Source organism: Panthera leo, chromosome B4, assembly GCF_018350215.1.
Source record: "Panthera leo isolate Ple1 chromosome B4, P.leo_Ple1_pat1.1, whole genome shotgun sequence".
Classification (NCBI taxonomy): domain Eukaryota; kingdom Metazoa; phylum Chordata; class Mammalia; order Carnivora; family Felidae; genus Panthera; species Panthera leo.
This window is the reverse complement of record NC_056685.1, coordinates 41,283,781-41,302,001: the sequence shown is the minus strand read 5'-3', so window position 1 is coordinate 41,302,001 and position 18,221 is coordinate 41,283,781. Positions and strand designations below refer to the sequence as shown.

General features: G+C 54.7%; 2 protein-coding genes across 6 annotated transcripts; both read right to left on the bottom strand.

Moving 5' to 3' along the window:
* Window positions 1–3,059: 3,059 nt before the first annotated feature.
* On the bottom strand, window positions 3,060–11,082 carry ENO2 (enolase 2). 3 transcript variants are annotated; one of them, XM_042945688.1, is made up of 12 exons: window positions 11,017–11,082; window positions 9,753–9,842; window positions 9,177–9,272; window positions 8,974–9,032; window positions 8,614–8,683; window positions 8,003–8,136; window positions 7,545–7,767; window positions 6,297–6,494; window positions 5,240–5,441; window positions 4,591–4,699; window positions 4,372–4,430; window positions 3,060–4,083 (listed from the first exon to the last, which is right to left on the bottom strand). In XM_042945688.1, exons 2-12 carry the CDS (start codon window positions 9,835–9,837, stop codon window positions 4,014–4,016), a joined length of 1,305 nt encoding a protein of 434 aa, XP_042801622.1. In that variant the 5' UTR covers window positions 9,838–9,842; window positions 11,017–11,082; the 3' UTR covers window positions 3,060–4,013. The 3 variants fall into 3 exon arrangements, with proteins under 3 accessions (XP_042801622.1, XP_042801623.1, XP_042801624.1); XM_042945689.1 differs by lacking the exon at window positions 11,017–11,082 and adding an exon at window positions 10,843–10,927; XM_042945690.1 differs by lacking the exon at window positions 9,753–9,842 and having other exon boundaries at window positions 3,063–4,083; window positions 11,017–11,079.
* Window positions 11,083–11,434: 352 nt separating this feature from the next.
* LRRC23 (leucine rich repeat containing 23) lies at window positions 11,435–17,742 on the bottom strand. Of its 3 annotated transcripts, none has more exons than XM_042945682.1 (9): window positions 17,458–17,742; window positions 16,797–16,972; window positions 16,602–16,711; window positions 15,905–16,158; window positions 15,112–15,242; window positions 14,342–14,478; window positions 12,822–12,935; window positions 12,411–12,711; window positions 11,435–11,816 (listed from the first exon to the last, which is right to left on the bottom strand). In XM_042945682.1, exons 2-8 carry the CDS (start codon window positions 16,920–16,922, stop codon window positions 12,438–12,440), a joined length of 1,146 nt encoding a protein of 381 aa, XP_042801616.1. In that variant the 5' UTR covers window positions 16,923–16,972; window positions 17,458–17,742; the 3' UTR covers window positions 11,435–11,816; window positions 12,411–12,437. The 3 variants fall into 3 exon arrangements, with proteins under 3 accessions (XP_042801616.1, XP_042801617.1, XP_042801618.1); XM_042945683.1 differs by having other exon boundaries at window positions 12,822–12,914; XM_042945684.1 differs by lacking the exon at window positions 12,822–12,935.
* Between the last annotated feature and the right edge of the window lie 479 nt (window positions 17,743–18,221).

Here is an 18,221-nt window from a genome sequence, read left to right as displayed (position 1 = left end):
ATTGAAAAGATGGAGACATTGACATATAGGAATATGGGTTTTCTGGATTTGGAGGTGATTCTAATTTGGAGGTGATTCGTATTAGGAATATAATAAATGTAAGAATTTAGGGGTGATGATGGAAAGCTGGAGAGAGTCGAGTTCAGAGACGGCAGCATGGAGAGAAGTGGAAAGGTGAAGAACCTTAGGAAGGTTTGAAAGAGGTGGGGCCGGATGCATATTCTAGAGGGACTGGGGTACTGGGTGGCAAAGGAGGGGGTAAGACACTGGGATGGCTGGATTCTGGGGGTGGGGGGTTTCCAAGAGAGCTGAGGAGGGTTTCAGTTGGCAAGACAAAGGTGGATAGAATGGGGGGGGGGGGGGGGGTGGGTAAAGAAGATTAGAAGGAAATGTAAGATAAACAAGGCCTTGGTGGCAGTATGGAGGAGGGAAGACCAGAGATGAGGAAGACAGTGGAGATGGAAAGGGAAAGCAGTAGAAGGAAATGATAGAAATGGGGGAGAGCAAGCCCCAGTGTAGGTAAGGGATTAATTTATGGGAATGGGACACCATCTTCTTCAGGCCCTTCTGTCTGGTGGTGTCTACATTTTCCTCCCCAAACCTGTCTGAAGTCATCACAGACAGTACTCTTGGCCACAGGGAAGGGGTCAGGTGGGGATTAGGCTCACCGTGGAGCGAAATCCCTAGGGGCCCTGGTTCCCCAATCCCAATCATTCTACTATGGAGACAATCCCCACCCCACCCGCAGACCACAGGGTCTTCCTTCAACCCTCCCAGCTCTCCAGGCAGCCATTTCCAGTCTCCAGCCTAAAGCCAACACTTCTGCCCGTCCACCACCAATGTCTTCTAGGCTGTCTCCCTGGCCCCATACCAAGCAGCAACATCTCCCAGGACAAAGGACACCAAGACACTGGGTGATTTTTGGCAGCAGAGATTGGGAAGGCCAGAGAATGGGAGGGAGGCAGGCTGGGAAACTGGAAGAGCTGGAGCTGGAGCCTGGATTGGGAGCCCTTAATAGCTCTCCAGTTTTGGGGTGGGAGTAGGGTATGTATGGGGCCAAGCCAGCTAGAGGCCAAAGATAGGCCCTGAATGGCAGGATCCCACTAGCCTTCTGGGAAGGATGGAGGCTGGCTCTGTAGCAACTCAGTGGAATTAGCCTCATATTTCCTTGGGCCAGGCTCGGCCAAATTCTGGGAATACCCGAAGCTTTAAACAGATTCTAAAGCACTGGGGAACCTGGGCAAGGCTTCCTTGGCCTGGGGATGAATCACCACTCTTTAGCTTTTTGGTTTGCCACTCACTTTTCTACTGCACGCTCACCTTCTGTATTCCTCAGGGCCTTCCACAGACCAGGCCAGCTCCCTGTCCCCCTCTCCCCGGTGATCCCTGCCCTCCCTTCCTCTAAGCCCTAGAATGGCCCCTGCTCCTTCTCCCCACCCCCCAACTTTGTTCCAAGGCTCCTCCTACTTGCTCCCCATTGCATTTCCTCTCTTTCTGCACTTCTCAGTTCAAGTCTCCCACTGGGCTCAGGCCCAGGCCCTTCCCAGCTCCCTTCTAGGCGGAGCTGCTCTCTCTAGTTTTTTAACCACTAAGGGCTGGGCTAAGATGGTGACATACCTGAGCCTAAAAGAAAAATGTAGGCCTACGTAGGAACAGAAGACAGGTAGAGTCAGAGAAGCCAGGGCCTACCCCCTCCAATTCTTCCCCTATCTTAAGACCAGGCTCACCGTTCAGCTTTGGGGTGCATCACACACACACACACACACACACCACCACCACCACCACCACCCCTCACCCCAGCCCCCCACAACCCACTGGTCTCCAGGCAACAGCACAAAGGGAAAGTGGAGAGAGGGGCCCGGGAGGCCCAGACAGAGCCAGAGCCAGCTGTAACCCAATCCAACCCAGAACCTTTGGGGGGGGGGGGGGGATGGCTGCCAGAGAAGCCCACCTAGCAAGGAGGGAGGAAAGGACAGAGGTTAGGAAATGTGGCTCCAACCAAAATGGTCTTGGTCAGTCCAGGAGTTGGAGAAGATAGATACTGGGAACCCCAGAGAAAACTGAGAGGCACAGAACACAGTGTGCCCCAAGGGGAACAGAAAGGGGCGCCAGGAGACAAGAGAGAAGGGAAAGATGAGATGCCCCTACTAAGAGGCTTGGAGGAGCAGGGGCAAGAACTGAAAATGGCTGAGTATGTCAGGGACACAGGAACAAGAGCAGTGAAATGGGTCCTGCCCATACAGGACTAAAATCCTCTTCTAGTTCTGGAGTTGGGCAGGATGGCAGGGTGCCCAGGACCAGAACTCAGAGTAGAAACAGAGTAGGAGGCCCATAGAGGGGACAGCCTTGAAATTCCTCCCATCCCACCCCTAGCTCAGGGGGAGCCTGGTGTCCCACAGAACCTTGCCTCCCTCTAGTGGCCACAGCACCCCGTGTGGAACACCTACCTGCTGGGCTCTGCTCTGTATCCCAGCCCTATGAGAGGGTTTCTCCCCCTAGGTGGTTCCTGGGTCCCCATCTCAAAGTCAGTGCTCCACTGGAGCTGAAGGTTTATAGTGGGTCTCCAGCCACACACTGGGGCCCTACTCACAGGCCGAACCAGCCCTTGTGGTCCTGACTCTCAGGTTTCCAGGAACACTTTCTCAGGCCCACCTCCAAATCCTCTGGTACCATCCTTCCCTCCCCAGTTCCCTATCTTGCAGGGGGTGATGCCCACGCAGCGCTGCTGTGGCCCACAGTGGCCAGCAGCCCAGTGGAGAGAGGCCCAGTGGGGGAACTGCTCCAGTCCATAGCTTTATCCCTTCTTTGGTCAAGGCCCTATAGGAATCCAGAATGCTTTGGACCCTTTTTCCCAAAAATGCACACCCACACAATTTTTGACACTCCTAGGGATTCTTGGACTCCAGGTTAAGAGCCCTTCATTGACCTGGGTCCTGGGGCCAGGCTTGCTGATGAGAAGGCAGGGCCAACGTGGTCCCCACCCAGCCGGGGAGGGGTAGGCAGGGCCATTGTCTTAGCCATACTGGTTGGGTTTCTTCATCTTTCTGTGTCCTCCCCAGCTCTGCTATCCAGTTTCACCAACTTCTGGGTGCTCCGTCTTCTCTCCCCTCATACGGACGAAAGACTCTTCAGACACAACAATGCACTGTGATTCAGACTTTAATGGTGGTGCTCATTTCAACGCCACAGAGGTGGTGGCAACTGTGGAGCGTGGCACAGGGGAGTGAGACATTGCTCGGGTGCAGCTGGAGGAAGAACAGGGTAGCCGGGGCTGGGGGAGAGCTATGGGGGAAGAGTCCCCGGGCACACAGCCCCACCTCTGGACTGAGCCGGCTTAGGTTAAGGGCTGGGAGACACGAAGGAACTGATGACAGGTCCCTTTTCTGTTACCCTTCCCACTCCATTTTCAGCAAGACCTCCCACCCCAGGCCATCTCGGAATCTACGGCCACGTGAAGTACACACGCACACACATGCGATCTCCTCTGGTCAGGCCAGGTTTTGGCCCTGGAGTTGTGGAGAAACGCTGAATTAATGAACAAGACGAGTGAACAATAAATAAACAAATAAATAATTCACTGAAGTCTTCGGCCAGGCACGATCACGCGGCCAGCGCTCCCCTCCCCCTCGGCACTGCACACTCCCTGGCTCAGATGCCACATGGACAAACGTGTGGAAGCGGCAGAAAGCACAGTGACACACGGCCCCTCTCTCAACACGTCCCCAGCCAGCCCTGATGCACCTGTACACAGACCCTGACTGTTCTTCCATGGGGACTCCCTTATAATCCTCAGTCCTGTGGCCAGTTTTTGAGGAGAGAGAATAGAAAGGAAAGAGAAGTGGAGAGTGTGGAGCCCAGAGCGGGGAGAGCACAGAGCAGGGGCTGGACAAGCCAAGGAACAGAGTGACAGGTCAGCCGGGGTGTCCGGGGTGAAATATCACAGAGCAAGACAGGAAGAGAGAGGATCCAGGAGGATGGGAGAGGGGTTCCAGGTCTCCAGGCAAGTAGAGGGATCACAGCACGCTGGGATTGCGGAAATTATGTCCAGCAAAGCGAGCTTCGTCCCCCAGCTCTTCTTCAATTCTGGAAGGGATGAGCCAGAAAAGAAATAAGGACACAGGAGGATTCCACTTCTCTTTCCAGGAGGCCCCTATCCTCTCCAAGCCTGTCACACCACCTGTCCCTATGTCAGGCCCAAGCGGGGGCATCCCCTGGCTTCTCCACATGACCTGTGGGAGCCATCAATCAGGCCATGGGTAAACCCATCATTCGAAAACAAGTATTTTCTGGATATCTACTGTTCTCCAGGTCCTGGGTATCAGAGCTTTTAACCCTCTGGGCCCCGGGCTCCCATCCCCCAGGTTTCCTCACCTCATGAGCTGGTTGTACTTAGCCAGACGCTCAGAACGGCACGGGGCGCCAGTCTTGATCTGAAACATCCCCAAACATATGCAGCTCAGTGGCTGCCCCTTCACTTCCTGAAAGGAAACTTACACTCCCTTGACATTCTCCCGACACCCGCAAACACCTGGAAAGAGAGACCCACCCGACAGAACCCACCAATTTCACAAAGATCGCCCTTGCACTCACTTGGCCTGTGCACAGCCCCACCACCAGATCGGCGATGAACGTGTCCTCAGTCTCTCCTGAGCGATGACTCACCATGACACCCCAGCCATTCTCCTGAGCCAGCTTGCACCTGCAGCCATACATCAGCACTGACCTCCAGCCTCTCACACTGGGCACTCTCTTCCCAGCCCCAACATTGGTCTATGTCGAGAAACACCTGGCCGGGGGTGCCTGGGTGGCTCAGTCAGTTAAGCGTCCGACTCTTGGTTTCAGCTCAAGTCATGATCTCACAGTTTCGTGAAATCGAGCCCCACATGGGGCACTGTGCTGGCAGGGCACTCCTTGGGATTCTCTCTCCCTCTCTCTCTCTCTGTCTCTGCACCCCTCCCCGCGCCCCCACCCCCCCCTCCCCTACCGACTCACACTGTCTCTGTTCACTCAAAAATAAATAAATAAACTAAAAAAAACAAAAAACAAAAAACACCAGGCAGGAAGCTCTCTGGGAGGGGCACAGGGCATGGGGTGGAGGGGGCAGAGCCTGAAGAGCTGGGAAGGTGACTGTAGGTTCCCTGCTCTCTTCAGCATCTATGCCAGGACGAGGCTGGGAGCACTTGCCAGAGGCATCCTGTAGAAACAGGGGCCGGGTAGGGGAGAGCCAGGGGACACTCACGCTTGGATGGCTTCCGTGACTGAGCCGATCTGGTTGACCTTGAGCAGCAGACAGTTACAGGCCTTTTCCTCCACTGCCCGCTCGATACGCTTTGGGTTGGTCACTGTCAGGTCATCGCCCACGATCTGGATCCCTACATTGGCTGTGAACTTCGACCAGGCGGCCCAGTCGTCCTGGTCAAAGGGGTCCTCGATGGAGACCACTGCAGGGAGAGCAGGAGGGGCTGCTGACCCTCCCTGGGGTTTGCATCAGGCAGGAACACCCACCCTGTGATTCCCTGAAATGGATACATCCCCTGGCTAACTTAGCCTGCTCATCCTTGCTTCCCTGCCTCCGAAATAAGCTTGCCCTGACACTTACCTAGATTCTTTCTGAAAACCTTCCACACAACGCGGAGTACTAACCACTATGCGATCACGCCCGACACCTTCCGAACACCTTCCAAAAAACAAGGGTTCGGGATCTTTCTCGTAACCGCCTTTGCATTTTCCCACCTTCATTACCAGGAAGCTTTCCCTCTGTGCTATTCTAAATCCCTCATTTTGCATTTATGTCTTGCTCTGTCTCAGGGAAACGGAAACCAGCCTCCTCCCTGCAGGGGTCACAGCCTTTAGTGGGTTTGGAGAGGGTAGTTCAGCTCCTCCTCAGCCTTCCCATCCTACCCCCATAGCACTTCCAGCTCCACTCAGCATCTACAACTTCATCAGTCAAAAACACTGATAGGTACAAGCTCCCTGCTGGGCCCAGTCACCCTCTCACCATGACTGGTTCCTTCCAAAGCCCTCCCCGTGATCCCAGCCACTGCGGGACACACGACTTTAATTAGGACCGGAAGCAGATGAAACAGATTCACCATAGGTACCTGCACATTTACATTACATACAAAGCCAGCCCCTGCAGAAGGCTCTTTGGTCCCTGTCCTGGTTCTCTGGCTCTGCTTAGGACACCTCCACCTGGCACCTAAGTCAGTGCCCCACAAGGTCCCAGGCTGCCCCACACATCCCCGCCTGCCCCTTGGCCCTTGCGCTGCCCTCCCTCCCATAGCCCTTGTTCTCACCAGGATAGTCCCTGACAAAATCCTGGTAGAGGGCCCCCAGCTGGTCCCCAGTGATGTATCGGGAGGGATCAGCAGGAGACTTAAAGTCCAAGTCATATTTGCCATCGCGATGAAACTCCGAGGCAGCGACGTCCATGCCAATGACAATCTTTTCTGTGTAGCCAGCCTTGTCGATGGCTTCCTTCACCAACTCCAAGGCTGGGGATGGAATATAGTGGGATCACCAGCAGGAAGGGTGGGCAAAGAGGAATGTGAAAAAGAAAGAAATTCAGAGCCGAGGCACAGGACTGGTGCTGGGAAGAAGCCTGGCTACAATTGTTGTTAGGGTCATCCCAGGTCTGGGAAGAGCAGACCATCTTCTAAGAGGACGGAGGAATGGAATTCTGTTCGTAACAGGTTTTTTTTGTCAATAGCCATCGTTTATTATGGGCTATGTCACCTAAGTACAATGGTGCTAAGAGGGAGATACTGTTGTTGTTCCCATTTTACAGGCAAGAAAGACAAGCACAGAGAAGTTGAGTAAGAAAGATCACTAGCCAGTAACTCTTAAGTCAAGGTTCAAATGGAGGCAATTTGACCCCAGAACCTGAACTCTTAGCCACTTCCTGTTATTGTTTTTTTGTTTTTGTTTTTTTTTTAAGTTGAGAGTGGGGAGGGCAGAGAGAAAGAGAGAGCAAATCTTAAGCAGGCTCCACACTCAGCACAGAGCCCAAAGCAGGGCTCGATCCCACAGCTCTGAGATCATAACCCCAGCTGAAATCAAGAGTCAGACACTCAACTGGCCACCCAGGCGCCCCTTCCTGTTATTGTTTCTATTCACTATATAGCTCCTCCCACAGCAGAGAAAAATTAGGGATCTTAGAGACCTGAGAGGTTGGGAGTAGAAATGGGATAGACTCAGAATTGAATCCTTGCAGTACAGTATATCTCATCAAACTGAGAATCCTACAAAGTTCAAGTCCAGGATGGGTCCTCCATGTCACTTAGACCACCTCCCAGCATTCCCAGGGGCTCCAGTAAGAACTTACAGTTGCTAACAGATCTGGCTGGACAGGTGAAGACTATCCTCTTAGGCCTGCCTGTAAATGTGGCAGGCCCTCTGGGACCCACTCCCGGTATGGGTTCCTCTTTGAGCTGGCTCAAGGGCCTCCCACCCATACTCCTCAGGATCTGGGGAGCTGTGTGGCCCTTCCTGATGTCCAAGGACAGAGCAAGGCTTAAAGCAGGGAGTAGGGCTCCTGGCCTCACCTTCACTGTTCTCCAGGATGTTGGGGGCAAAGCCACCTTCATCTCCCACATTGGTGGCATCCTTGCCATATTTGTCCTTGATGACCCCCTTGAGTGTGTGGTAGACCTCCGCCCCAAGTCGCATGGCATCGCGAAAACTCTCAGCGCCCACTGGAAGGATCATAAACTCCTGCATGGCCAGCTTATTCCCAGCATGAGAGCCACCATTGATCACGTTGAAGGCCTGGGGGGCCACAGGACAGAAAAGTCACAGAGCACTTCCCTCCTCTGCCCCTGGGTTGTTAACCCAAGATCCCACACCTGCTCCAGCTTCCCAGACTCAAAGTCTCAAGTCTCCCTCCTTTCTCTTTAGGTGCCTCAATGCACTCCCCCCCCCCCACCCCCATCATTCTTCACAAGGTTTCATGCTCTCCCCCCACCCACCCCTGGGACAGGCACAGGCGTGGCGCAGTGCTCACCGGCACAGGCAGGATGAGGTCTGAGTTCCCGGCCAGCTGAGCAATGTGGCGGTATAGGGGCAATTCCCGCTCGGCCGCCCCTGCCTTACACACGGCCAGGGACACACCCAGGATGGCATTGGCCCCAAACTTGGCTGGGAGATTACAGAGGAAGGCACTGAGCAAAGTGTCCCCTAAATTTCCGAGCCCTTGACTCCACTTATATACCCCAAATGGAGCCAGTAAAAGAGATCCCCTCTCCCCTCTCCACTCCTGAGACACCTCATCAGTCCTCTCCTGAAAATAGCAGGACACACACACACACACACACACAAGCTCGATTTAATGGGAAAGGGCAGACAGCTCCACCTATTTCTAAACATCTTGAGGCCAGACTGTCCCCTGCCAGCTCCCCCCCTTCACTCTGCAAAGTTCTTCTGTCTAATGTCACTCCCTCCTACTGTGGTTAAATTCTTCTTCTCTTGCTCTGGCTTTGAGAGGAGAATGGAAGGTGGGCTAGTCCGGACAGCCTTCCGACGGAAGTCCCCACAGCACTGGCCCCTTCAGTGCCCTGTCTGCTCCACACACCCGCCCTGCTCACACCTCCTCACTTTCTCCCAGCCCTGGCTTACATTTGTTCTCGGTCCCATCCAGCTCCAACATCAGGTTGTCAAGCTTCTCCTGCTCCACCACCGACAGACCCTGTAGACAGAGCCACCATCACCCCAGGCCAGGATGGAGGCTGAGCCCAAAGGCAGAGGGCCCCACCCCATTCCCACATAGGCTCACAGCTGGCCAGCAGCCAACCAGGTTTCTGTGAAAGCAGCCTGTCTGGATTGGGAGCAGGGGTGGGGAAGGAGTCTCCCCACACTCTCCTCGAGAAGTATGATTCCCAAGAGGAATCTCCCTTCTCTCCCTCCTCCCCTCATCCAGGATTGCTTCCAGGACCCTGGTCCTGCCCACCACCGCCCCCAGCAAAGAGCAGGCCTCACTGAGCTGATGAGGGCTGGAGCAATGGTGGTGTTGATGTGGTCCACTGCCTTCAGGACACCTGGGGAGAGGCAGAGAGGCCAGACTGGGTCAGGCTGGGAAGGGCCAGAAGTGGGGCACAGGCAAGAAGGGGGCTGTGGACTGGTGTGAGGTAGGAGTATAAAGCTGAGGGATGGGAGAGTCTGGAAAAGAGAAAAGGCCTCACCTTTGCCCAAGTAACGCTGTTTGTCCCCATCCCGCAGCTCCAGGGCCTCATAGATACCAGTGGAGGCTCCACTGGGCACTGCAGCCCGGAAGAGACCTGAGAGAGGGACACGAAATAAGGAGGGACAGAGAAGGACACTACAGGGACCAGGGATTCCTTCAGCTTTCTAGCTCTAACCTATCCCCACACTGCTCCCTAACATACACACACACACACACACACACACACACGCACACACACACAAGCATAAGCAGGGGCCTCATCTGCCCAGTTGAGGTCCCACAAGTACAAGTAGGAACCCACAGATATGAAGCTATGCAGGCAGCACACATACGCACACACGCACACAGGTACACACACAGGCCTGCGGAGGCAGGATATATCCCATACATAAAATAGAATACAGAGATGAGCCTATCTGGGCTCCGCTGGACAAGAAGTATCCAACCCTCACATTCCAGGCTGGTGAACCTGGCCCAGCACCCCATCCCCACTGGGAATCAAGGCAGCTTCCCCTCCCTAGCCAGGGGAAACCCAGCCTGAGGGCTGTGGGAAGGCCCATGCCCTGCCCACTACCTTTGGCGGTGTAGAGATCCACCTCCACCGTGGGATTCCCACGGGAGTCCAGGATCTCCCGCGCCCAGATCTTCTCTATCGACATGATGGCTGAGTTATTGGGTGGAAGGAAAGGAAGGAGAAAGATAAGAGGTTTAGAGAGGTGGAGCCTGATCAGTGGGAGGGGCCAGAGACTGGGAGCCATGGGAAAGAGGTTACTGCAGTGGGTGGGGGGTGGGGAGGAGCTGGCTGCAGTCCCGGCTTTAGAAGGGATCCCCCCCACCCCACGGGGAGAGAAGGTCAATGCAGTGAGGAAGGGGAGGTCACTGCAGTGGGGGGCGGGGTAGGATCAAACGGGTGAGAAGGGAGGACACCGCAGTGAGGAGGGAGGGGCACTAGCAGAGGTTCCCTCGCCCCCCTCAGTAGCTCCAGCAGCAGATTCGTGGTGGGGTTCCCCCAGATCTCAGAGTGTAATGGCGGCCAGACTTGCATTTCTCCTTGTTGACAAAAGAGGATGGGCTGTCTGGGGCCTCTCCTCCAGAGCCCTCCTCCCCCGCAACCTAACACCCCCAACCCCACTCCAAGATCCCAGCCTCTCTCCTAAACATACGTCTCTCCTCTTCCCAAGAGATGGACAGTAGAGAAGTCTGGGGAGAGGGTCCTGGAGAAGCCCTCAGACCCTGGGGGTTGCAGCGGGGGCGGGGAGGGAGACGAGATCTGGGGGGAGAGGCAACGCTGGGCACATCCTTCCCCCCCCACCCCACGCCAGCCCCTAGACAAATTCTCCCCTCCTCCCATCCCTCCCCCATCCAGCGGCGAGAAGCAATGTAAAAGGAGAGGGGCAGTATGGGGGAGGAGGGGGAGAGAGGGGAGTTCAGAAGTCTAGGGATGCTGAAGAATGGGAAGAGAAGACGTTTCTCCAGATGCAAAGCCAAGGGACGTGCCAGGATAAAAATGCACAGCCCAGGGAGACCCCGAACTTAACGGCGACAGAACCGGAGGCGGAGGGGGGCCGAGGGAGAGGGGCAGGCAAGGGTGGAGTAAAGGCGCAGTTAGAAACAGGTGCGGAGAGGCCTGACGCCCAGATGAGGAGGGGGCGACCGCCACTAACCGAGAGGAGCGGTCCTAGAAGGCCTGGGAGGGAGGGTGCCTGGGGAGGTGCAGATGACTGAGCAGGTGCGCAGCGCCACGGGGCGAGGGATGCGCGCAGGCCAGGGGAAAGGGCGGGGGGCGCGGCGGCGAGGGGAGGGGGCCGGAGGGGTGCAGGGGCCCGCTGGGGCTTCACCTCGGGTCTGCAGACTCAGCCTGTGGCGATGGCGGTGGCGGCGGCGGCGGCGCGGAGAGAGCGGGAGTGGTGGCGGCGGCGGCGGCGGCTGCGGCTCCCGGGCGGCGGGCGGGGGGCGGGCGGGGGGAGGCGCCGATAGGGCCGGGCGGGCGCATGTGACCCGGAGCCCCCGATGAGTCAGGAGCCTCCGGCGGAGGCGCACGTAGGAGTGCGGGTGGGGGGCCTATGGGGGGCGGGGTGGGGGAGGGCGCGGGGGAGAGCTATGGGGGAGGGGCTAGGGGCGACCCAGGACCTGGCCCCCAGCACCCACGCGCGCTCACACCCACGCTCTGCCCCCCTCGAAGGTAACAGGCACAGCCTCACACCAGTGAAGCCCATGACAGACTTGGTGTCTCACAACCCCAGTCAGACACAAGAGTATCAAAATGTCTCTTTATTTGAAAACCGAACTGTTGTAACACACCCAGCCGCCTCCGCAGCTCCTCTGCAGCCAACTCTAGGAGCATCCCCTGGGCCCATCCAGGCCTGATTTCCCCATACCTGCCCGAGGGCTGCCACACCCAAACACACACACACACACACACACACACACACACACACACACACACACGTTCCAGGCAGGGCTCAGGCCCACCCGGACGCTGCCCAGGTGCCCACCCAGAGCCTGGACAGCAAGCTGTGATGAATTCCCAGGTGTGAGGCAAGAGAGGGCATGCTCTGTCTCAGGATGAGGGGGGTGAACGTGGCAGCCCCCCTAACTGGGAGTCTTCTCGGGTCTTAGGGCCAGTGTCTTTGATCTCCTGGAGGAAGAGGACAGAGGTAAAGCCTCTGGGCCTTTTACTGCATTCCCCATACTGCCTGTGACCCCATCACTGGTGCCCAGGGGCCACACCTCCCTGGGCTCACCTCCCCAGTCTCTTTCTGCCTCATTTTCCCTCCTTTCTTCCCAGAACCCCTGTTTCCTGTTATTTTTAGCTTCAGATTTTTAGTGCAAGATCTTCCTCCCCTGCCTCCCCCCAGCTTCCATCCTCAACCACCACCTCCACCCCTTCCCCCTACCCCTCACCACACCCCAGACCTATCCTTTCCAGCTGATCTCCACTGTGTGTCACACGTGGCCACCAGCCCTCCACCAGCATCTCTGCCAGCCTCCCAGATTCTCTTTCGTTACTTTTCCTCCCCTAATGTATTCTCCTAAGCCTTTCCTCAGCTCCTCCTAGGCCCTCCTGGTCCTCTCTACTCACTCTGAGACACCCCTTGACTCCTAACTCTGGTCTTTCCAAGGGTTCTCCTGCCATGTCCCTGCCTCAGCCACCTCCTCCCGTAGCAGCTTCTCTTCCCCTGGCTGCCAGACCCCTGGCCTCCTCTTCCTGCCTCTCTGTCTGCTTCCTTACTATTCTTGGAGGCTAAAAGAGCTGCTGCTACATGGAAGACTGCTCCAGTTCGAAGCTGTGCTCAGGCTCAGCCTCCTGCTCCTGGGTCTCCTTCATCCTCTGACGGATCTCATCAGCCTCAGCCCGCTCCTCCTCCTCGTAGAAATCTTTATCCAGGCGTTCGAGGTGTGCTATCTGCACCAGGGCCTCCTGGCGATAGTCACTCTCATCTGTACACGGGTTGTCCAACAGCACCAAGGCTCGCAGCTTGGGCAGGTCCCGAAGCTTGGCCAGCTCTCCCAGGCGGGTCACCATGTTGCCCCTGCCGGAGTGGTCAGGAGGGATTCACCTTGGGGCAGGATGGCCTTTGGGGGCCAGCTTCCAGGAATGGAGCCTCTGAGGGAATCTCCCACCGGGTTCCCTAGAACCTGCCTCTGTGGACTGGCGTGCTCAGCATTGCAAGCTCTGCAGCAGAGGGGCTGTCTGTCCAACCTGCTCCAGTCCTGCCTCTGCCCTTCCAGGAACCTGGGAGCACCATGGTCTGTTCTGTAATGCGCCAGTCGTATTTGTCCTTCTGGAGCAGCAAAGCTAGGTCCCAGCCCTGTCTTGTAGTTGGGAGGGGAGGGGGGACATCTCCCTTGCAAAGCCAAACTTCTGTTATCAATCCTACCTAGTCAAAGGTTAGCAAGTAGGAGGCAGGCCAGTGGACAAGGAGCTGGGCTTTAAGTTCACGGAGGTGAGTGGTGCAATGTGGGTGCTGCGTTCAGGAAGGAGCCTAGAGCTAGAGACGGTCTGGGGCCTCCTGGCCTGAAGAACAAGCTTCATCTCCTAATGCGCCTCATTAAACATAAAATATGTTTATTTTCATGTTCTTGTCTCATGCCTCTAGGAAATCAGGTTTAATTGTTGTTTCAGCCTTAACCTCAACGGAGGTGACTACACCTCACAGGGTGTTTCTCACTGGGAGCCCTACTCCCACTGCACTTCGTGCTGGGCTGTCCTGTGCATTCCATTGCCCAGTCATTGAGCTACCTCTTCCCCACTACACTGAACTTCCAAACAACCCCAATTAACAGCCATTGAGGAGGGTCCATTATCTCAGGCTAGACCATTAAAGGAAAGGAGCCCACCGCCCACCCCGCCGCCCTGCCGCCCCGCAGCCCCAGCCCTGCCTGACCAATATGGCAGAACTAATTAGCAAGAGATTGCTCCAGAAGCCATGGCAGGAATTGGAGCTTCAAGGTGCAATCACATCTCTTTACTTGGAGATTCTCTTTCCTTTGCCAGCTTTAAGAATTTGGCCATGTTGACTAAGGAGGCAGTGTCCTTACATCTTGCTTAAAGAAACACACATGAAATCCTCCATCAGACAAGGGTTGCTGAAAGAAAATCACCCCCTGATCCCTAGTGCCTTTCTATCTAGAGAATTTCTTTCAAATACTCTTCTCTCCTCAAATATGAGCACATCTTGTGTTTTATATCTGTAAGGGAGCCATCCCTTACAGGTGGGGCTCAGGAGAAGAGAGGCAGGAAATGGGATGGGGAATAAGGGTCCCGGAGATGGGAGAAGGGCAGCAGAAATTTACATGGAATAGGACCAAGAAAAGAGAATTGGAGCCAGACTCTGAGTCCCTTGAGGACAGGGACCGTCTCTGATTCCTTTAAATGTTGCCAAAACACAGCACAAAGCCCTGGCATATAGCATGTTCTCAAGAACTGTGGATGGAGTGAATAAAGATTCGGGAGTCTCAGGCTATAAAGGTCTCAGTGTTGCAATTAGGACTGAATGCAGAAGACAGTAAGGAAAGGAGGGGTAAAGATCAGGATGAAGGTTGAGGTGAGAATCTAGGAGTGGACTAGGATTGGGACTTTGGGGCCAGGGAGGAATATGGGGTCAAAAGCTGCTCCTGGTCCAGGGTAGGGGCAAGGTGGGGCCCGGAGGGGGTACATACCTCAGGTTGAGATACTGTAACGATGTCATTTCCTTGGAAAAGCCACTCAGAGTCTCAATCTGGTTGTCTCGAAGATGCAAGGTAGTGAGATTGCTTAGGTTCTCCAAGCCCTCCACCTTCTTCAGCATGTTCTGGGCCTAGACCCCAGGATACAGTGCATAGATTGGGAGAAAGTAGCAGGGACAGGGAAGAGAAGTCAGAGGCAACCTAAGAGTGGAGACAAAGGAGTGCAGGAGGGGAGTGGAGGTGGGTAGAGGTTGTGTAGAGAGTAAAGAAGACTAGGAGATGCTTCCAGTCCAGAGAAAGGTCAGCAGTAACCCCCTACTGCTCATCCCACCAAAGCCACTTCTTGATTAAGGAGAGATGCTTCAACCCACCCCCAGGCCCAAGAGTACCCACGGCTCCACTGAGGAGAAATGCACTATCCTAGAATGAAGAAGCTCAAGAGTCAAAAACACGACATTTAAGTGGCTGCCTTAGCCTGGTATCTGTGCCTCAGTTAGAGCAAATTATGCTACTGCCTGTATCAAAGCAAATTGTCTTTATTCCTATGCATTATGTATTATCAGCCCTGCTAGGTGATAAGTACCTTGTCTGCTTTAACTTGGCGTCCCCATAGCATCTGGCACCAACTAAGGGCTCAAGAAATGATACCAAATTATCACGATGATGATGAAGCTAGTAGCTGAGCCTCCTAGACACCAGGCATCCTGGCCCCCAGAACAGTGCCCACCTTCTTGCACCAACCACCCTCTAACCCAGTGAGCTACCAAGAAGAGGTTCTTCAGTTTAGGAAGGTTGATTCCCAGGGTGGTTTCTATCTGGTTCCCCCGAAGCTCCAAGGTGTGCAGGCTGATCAGCTTTTGGGGGTCCAGACCTGTCACCATGCGGATGCGGTTACCTAAGGAGCAGGAGGGTATTAGGAGCTCAGAAGGCCACTCCAGATATTCAGCAGGAGACCCTGAATGTTGGGAGCCTCTGCATCCTCCTCTCTGTCTCATGTCTGGTGGATATGAGGAGGGACAGCTCCAGAGTTAACACCCCTGGGGCCCTGGGGCAAGTGGTATGGTAGTACAAGGGCCAAATGGACATGTTCACCCAAGCCTTTGAGGAGTGACTGAAGAATCCCCAGCAATCCCCATGGCTAACTCCTTCTCCTCCTTCAAATATTTGCTCAGATCAAGCTTCTCAATGATACTTGTCCTTACCAACCTGTTTGAAGTTGCACTTGTGCCTCTATTCATTCCCTTTACCCTAATTTACTTTTCAACAGCACATATTGCCTCTTAACGTACTATATAAATTTGCTTATGTACTATGTTCATTGATAGTTGTCTGTCTCCCCTGACCAGAATGGAAGCTACATGCAAGTAAGGATTTTGTTTTGTTTACAGCTACATCTCCAGCACATAGAAATGTCACAACAAATCATAATGGATGTCGGAATGAATAAATGAATGAGTGAAAATTGCTTTGTGGCACAACCAAAGACCTCACTGCCCATTTCTGTTGGCTACACGCGAGGAAAGAAAGAATCTCATGTAGCCCAACCTAAGGACCCACCTTTGAGATCCAGGCTGCCCAGACGAGGGTGAGAGATGCCCTCTGTGTCAGTGATCTGGTTATAGGCAAAACTGGCAACCTGCAGGTAGGGCAGTTCATTCAGCCGGGCACTCCGCAGATGGTTGCCATCAGCCTTGAGCCAGAGCAGGTGTGTAAGGAAATTCAGTGGGGACAAATCTGTCAGGTGGTTCTCAGAAACATCCACATAGCGCAGATGGATGTAGGAACGCAACAAGTAGATATCTGTCAGATCCCTAGGAGATGGCAAAGGCCAGAGTTAGGGTTAAGAATCCAGCAAGGACTGACAGAGGTGCTAAAGCAGGGGGCAATAGGGAGATGGCCTATTAATGGAGAGAAGATTGAGTGACAGATGGGAGTGGTAAGGAAGCGGGACAGAAGGTAGGTGGGTTCTTAACAGTGAGCAGGGACCTTTCTTTGGTGGAGAGCCAAGAACCAACACTGTGAAGGACAAGTGAAGGAGTCCAGGAGGAATCTCCTGACACACCCTCACAGCCTCCAATTCCCCAGGCCATCTCTGATGGAGTCACAGGGCTCCAGAAAAGTAAATTCTACCCTTCCCTTCCACTGGCCAAGGTAAGAGAGATCCAAATTCCCAGCTGAGGCACCCAAGAAAGAGGGTGAGAAAGGAAATTGGGCCCTACAACCTCAGGCCTCTTCTGGTCCCCCATAAAGGCACCTCTCTTTAACCTCCAGCTTGACATAAGCATGAGCCAGTCCATTGCCCGTCTTGCAGAGCAAAGAAAGCCCTTCCTTCATCATGTCCTCCGTGAGGGGGGTGGGCAACCACTGCAAGAAGAAGTGGAGTCAGGCATCCCTTTCCAGCCCAACTGGATCCCTTTGCCCTAGGACCCCTCTGCTCCCATGCTCGCACTTCCTCAGAGAGGTCTTCTCCCTCCTTCCTGTAGTCCTCCCACTCCTCTGTCTCCCTCTCATCCTCTTCCTTTTCCAGATCATCCTGGTCTGCATCGAAGTCTTCCAGATCATCTTCATCTGACATCTTTCTTCCTGGCTGAAGGCTCCGGAGTCAAATCAAGCTCAGTGCTCCTCCTGAGAAAGAACGTCTCCTCAGCTTTGACCAGCCCTCAGCTCCCTCGCCTCCATTGACAGGGTACCCCTTCCCATCACCCTTGACCTCTGACCTCCTCCCAACCTTGCTTCCTTCCTCATCCCTGTGAGCGTCTCATTTGGACTCCCAACCTCCGCTTCCGACTTCCCACCAAGGACCTGTCTCCCTTCAGGATGCCTCCCCAGGCTTTTCCTACCCTTCACAGTGGCCCCACTGTCTTCTAGTAGCTCCGCCTCCCTTCTCCCTGAATGTCCTCTCCCCAGTTCTTCCCATCTCCCCCTTAAGCCACGTTCTCCTACCAGCCTCCTACACCCCTCCCTTCCCTTCCATCCCTAACACCTGATCCACTCATTTCTTTGAATTTTCCCACCTCGTCTAGCCCCATTTCCCTGTCCCCTCTGGGGCACCAGGCTGACGCTGTCTCCAACCCTCCCACCCAATCCTTCGCTCGCAAAGGGACGCAGACCCTGGTTCTGCTCGACTAAAGATGAGGTTCCGGAGAGGGTCTTGGCCCCGACCAGGAAGGACTGCTTTGAAAGACGAGAAAGGCGCAAGGAGGCGTCGCGTACTGCTGTTATGGCAACCAGGGGGCGGAACACTTGGCTACTTCCGCGGGGCAACTGCTTAGAGGGCCGCGAGGGGACCACAACGAACTGAACGGAAAATCTGCCCGGGAGCAAGTGGACCAGTTGCCAGGTAAGGAGGGGCCAGCTTCCCCACCCGCAGAAGTGCGTTAATTGGCGCAGGGCAAAAGCAGTGGGTGGGGCTTGGAACAGAGCTGTGGGGAGGGGAGATGGGCGGGGCTACTCGTACGTCACTCAAGACGTTAAAGGGACCGCACATCCTCAAAGGAAAAGTACTGTGAATTGCAATGAAACATCCTCCGGAGCTAAAGGGGAAGGAGGAGCAAGAAATACCAAAGCACTTGGTGGTCTGGTTTCTACCCCCACCCCAGCCTTGCACTTAGTTGACCTTTGTAAGGTGGCTTGGTGGAGTGGAAGGAGCCCAGGCCCAATGTATCTTAAGGCCTGTGTTGAGGAGTCTTGGCAGATCTGCAGTTTACTAGCAATTTACCTAAGACTATTTTCTCATCTGTAAAATAGGCTTAGCTATACCAACTGACAGGGTTCGAGTATGAGTGTAATCTATGCTAACACACTGTAGATTGCTAAACCCAGTTTGGGAGCATTTCACTTTTCCTCATATCTTGGACTGGTTTGATGCAAACCT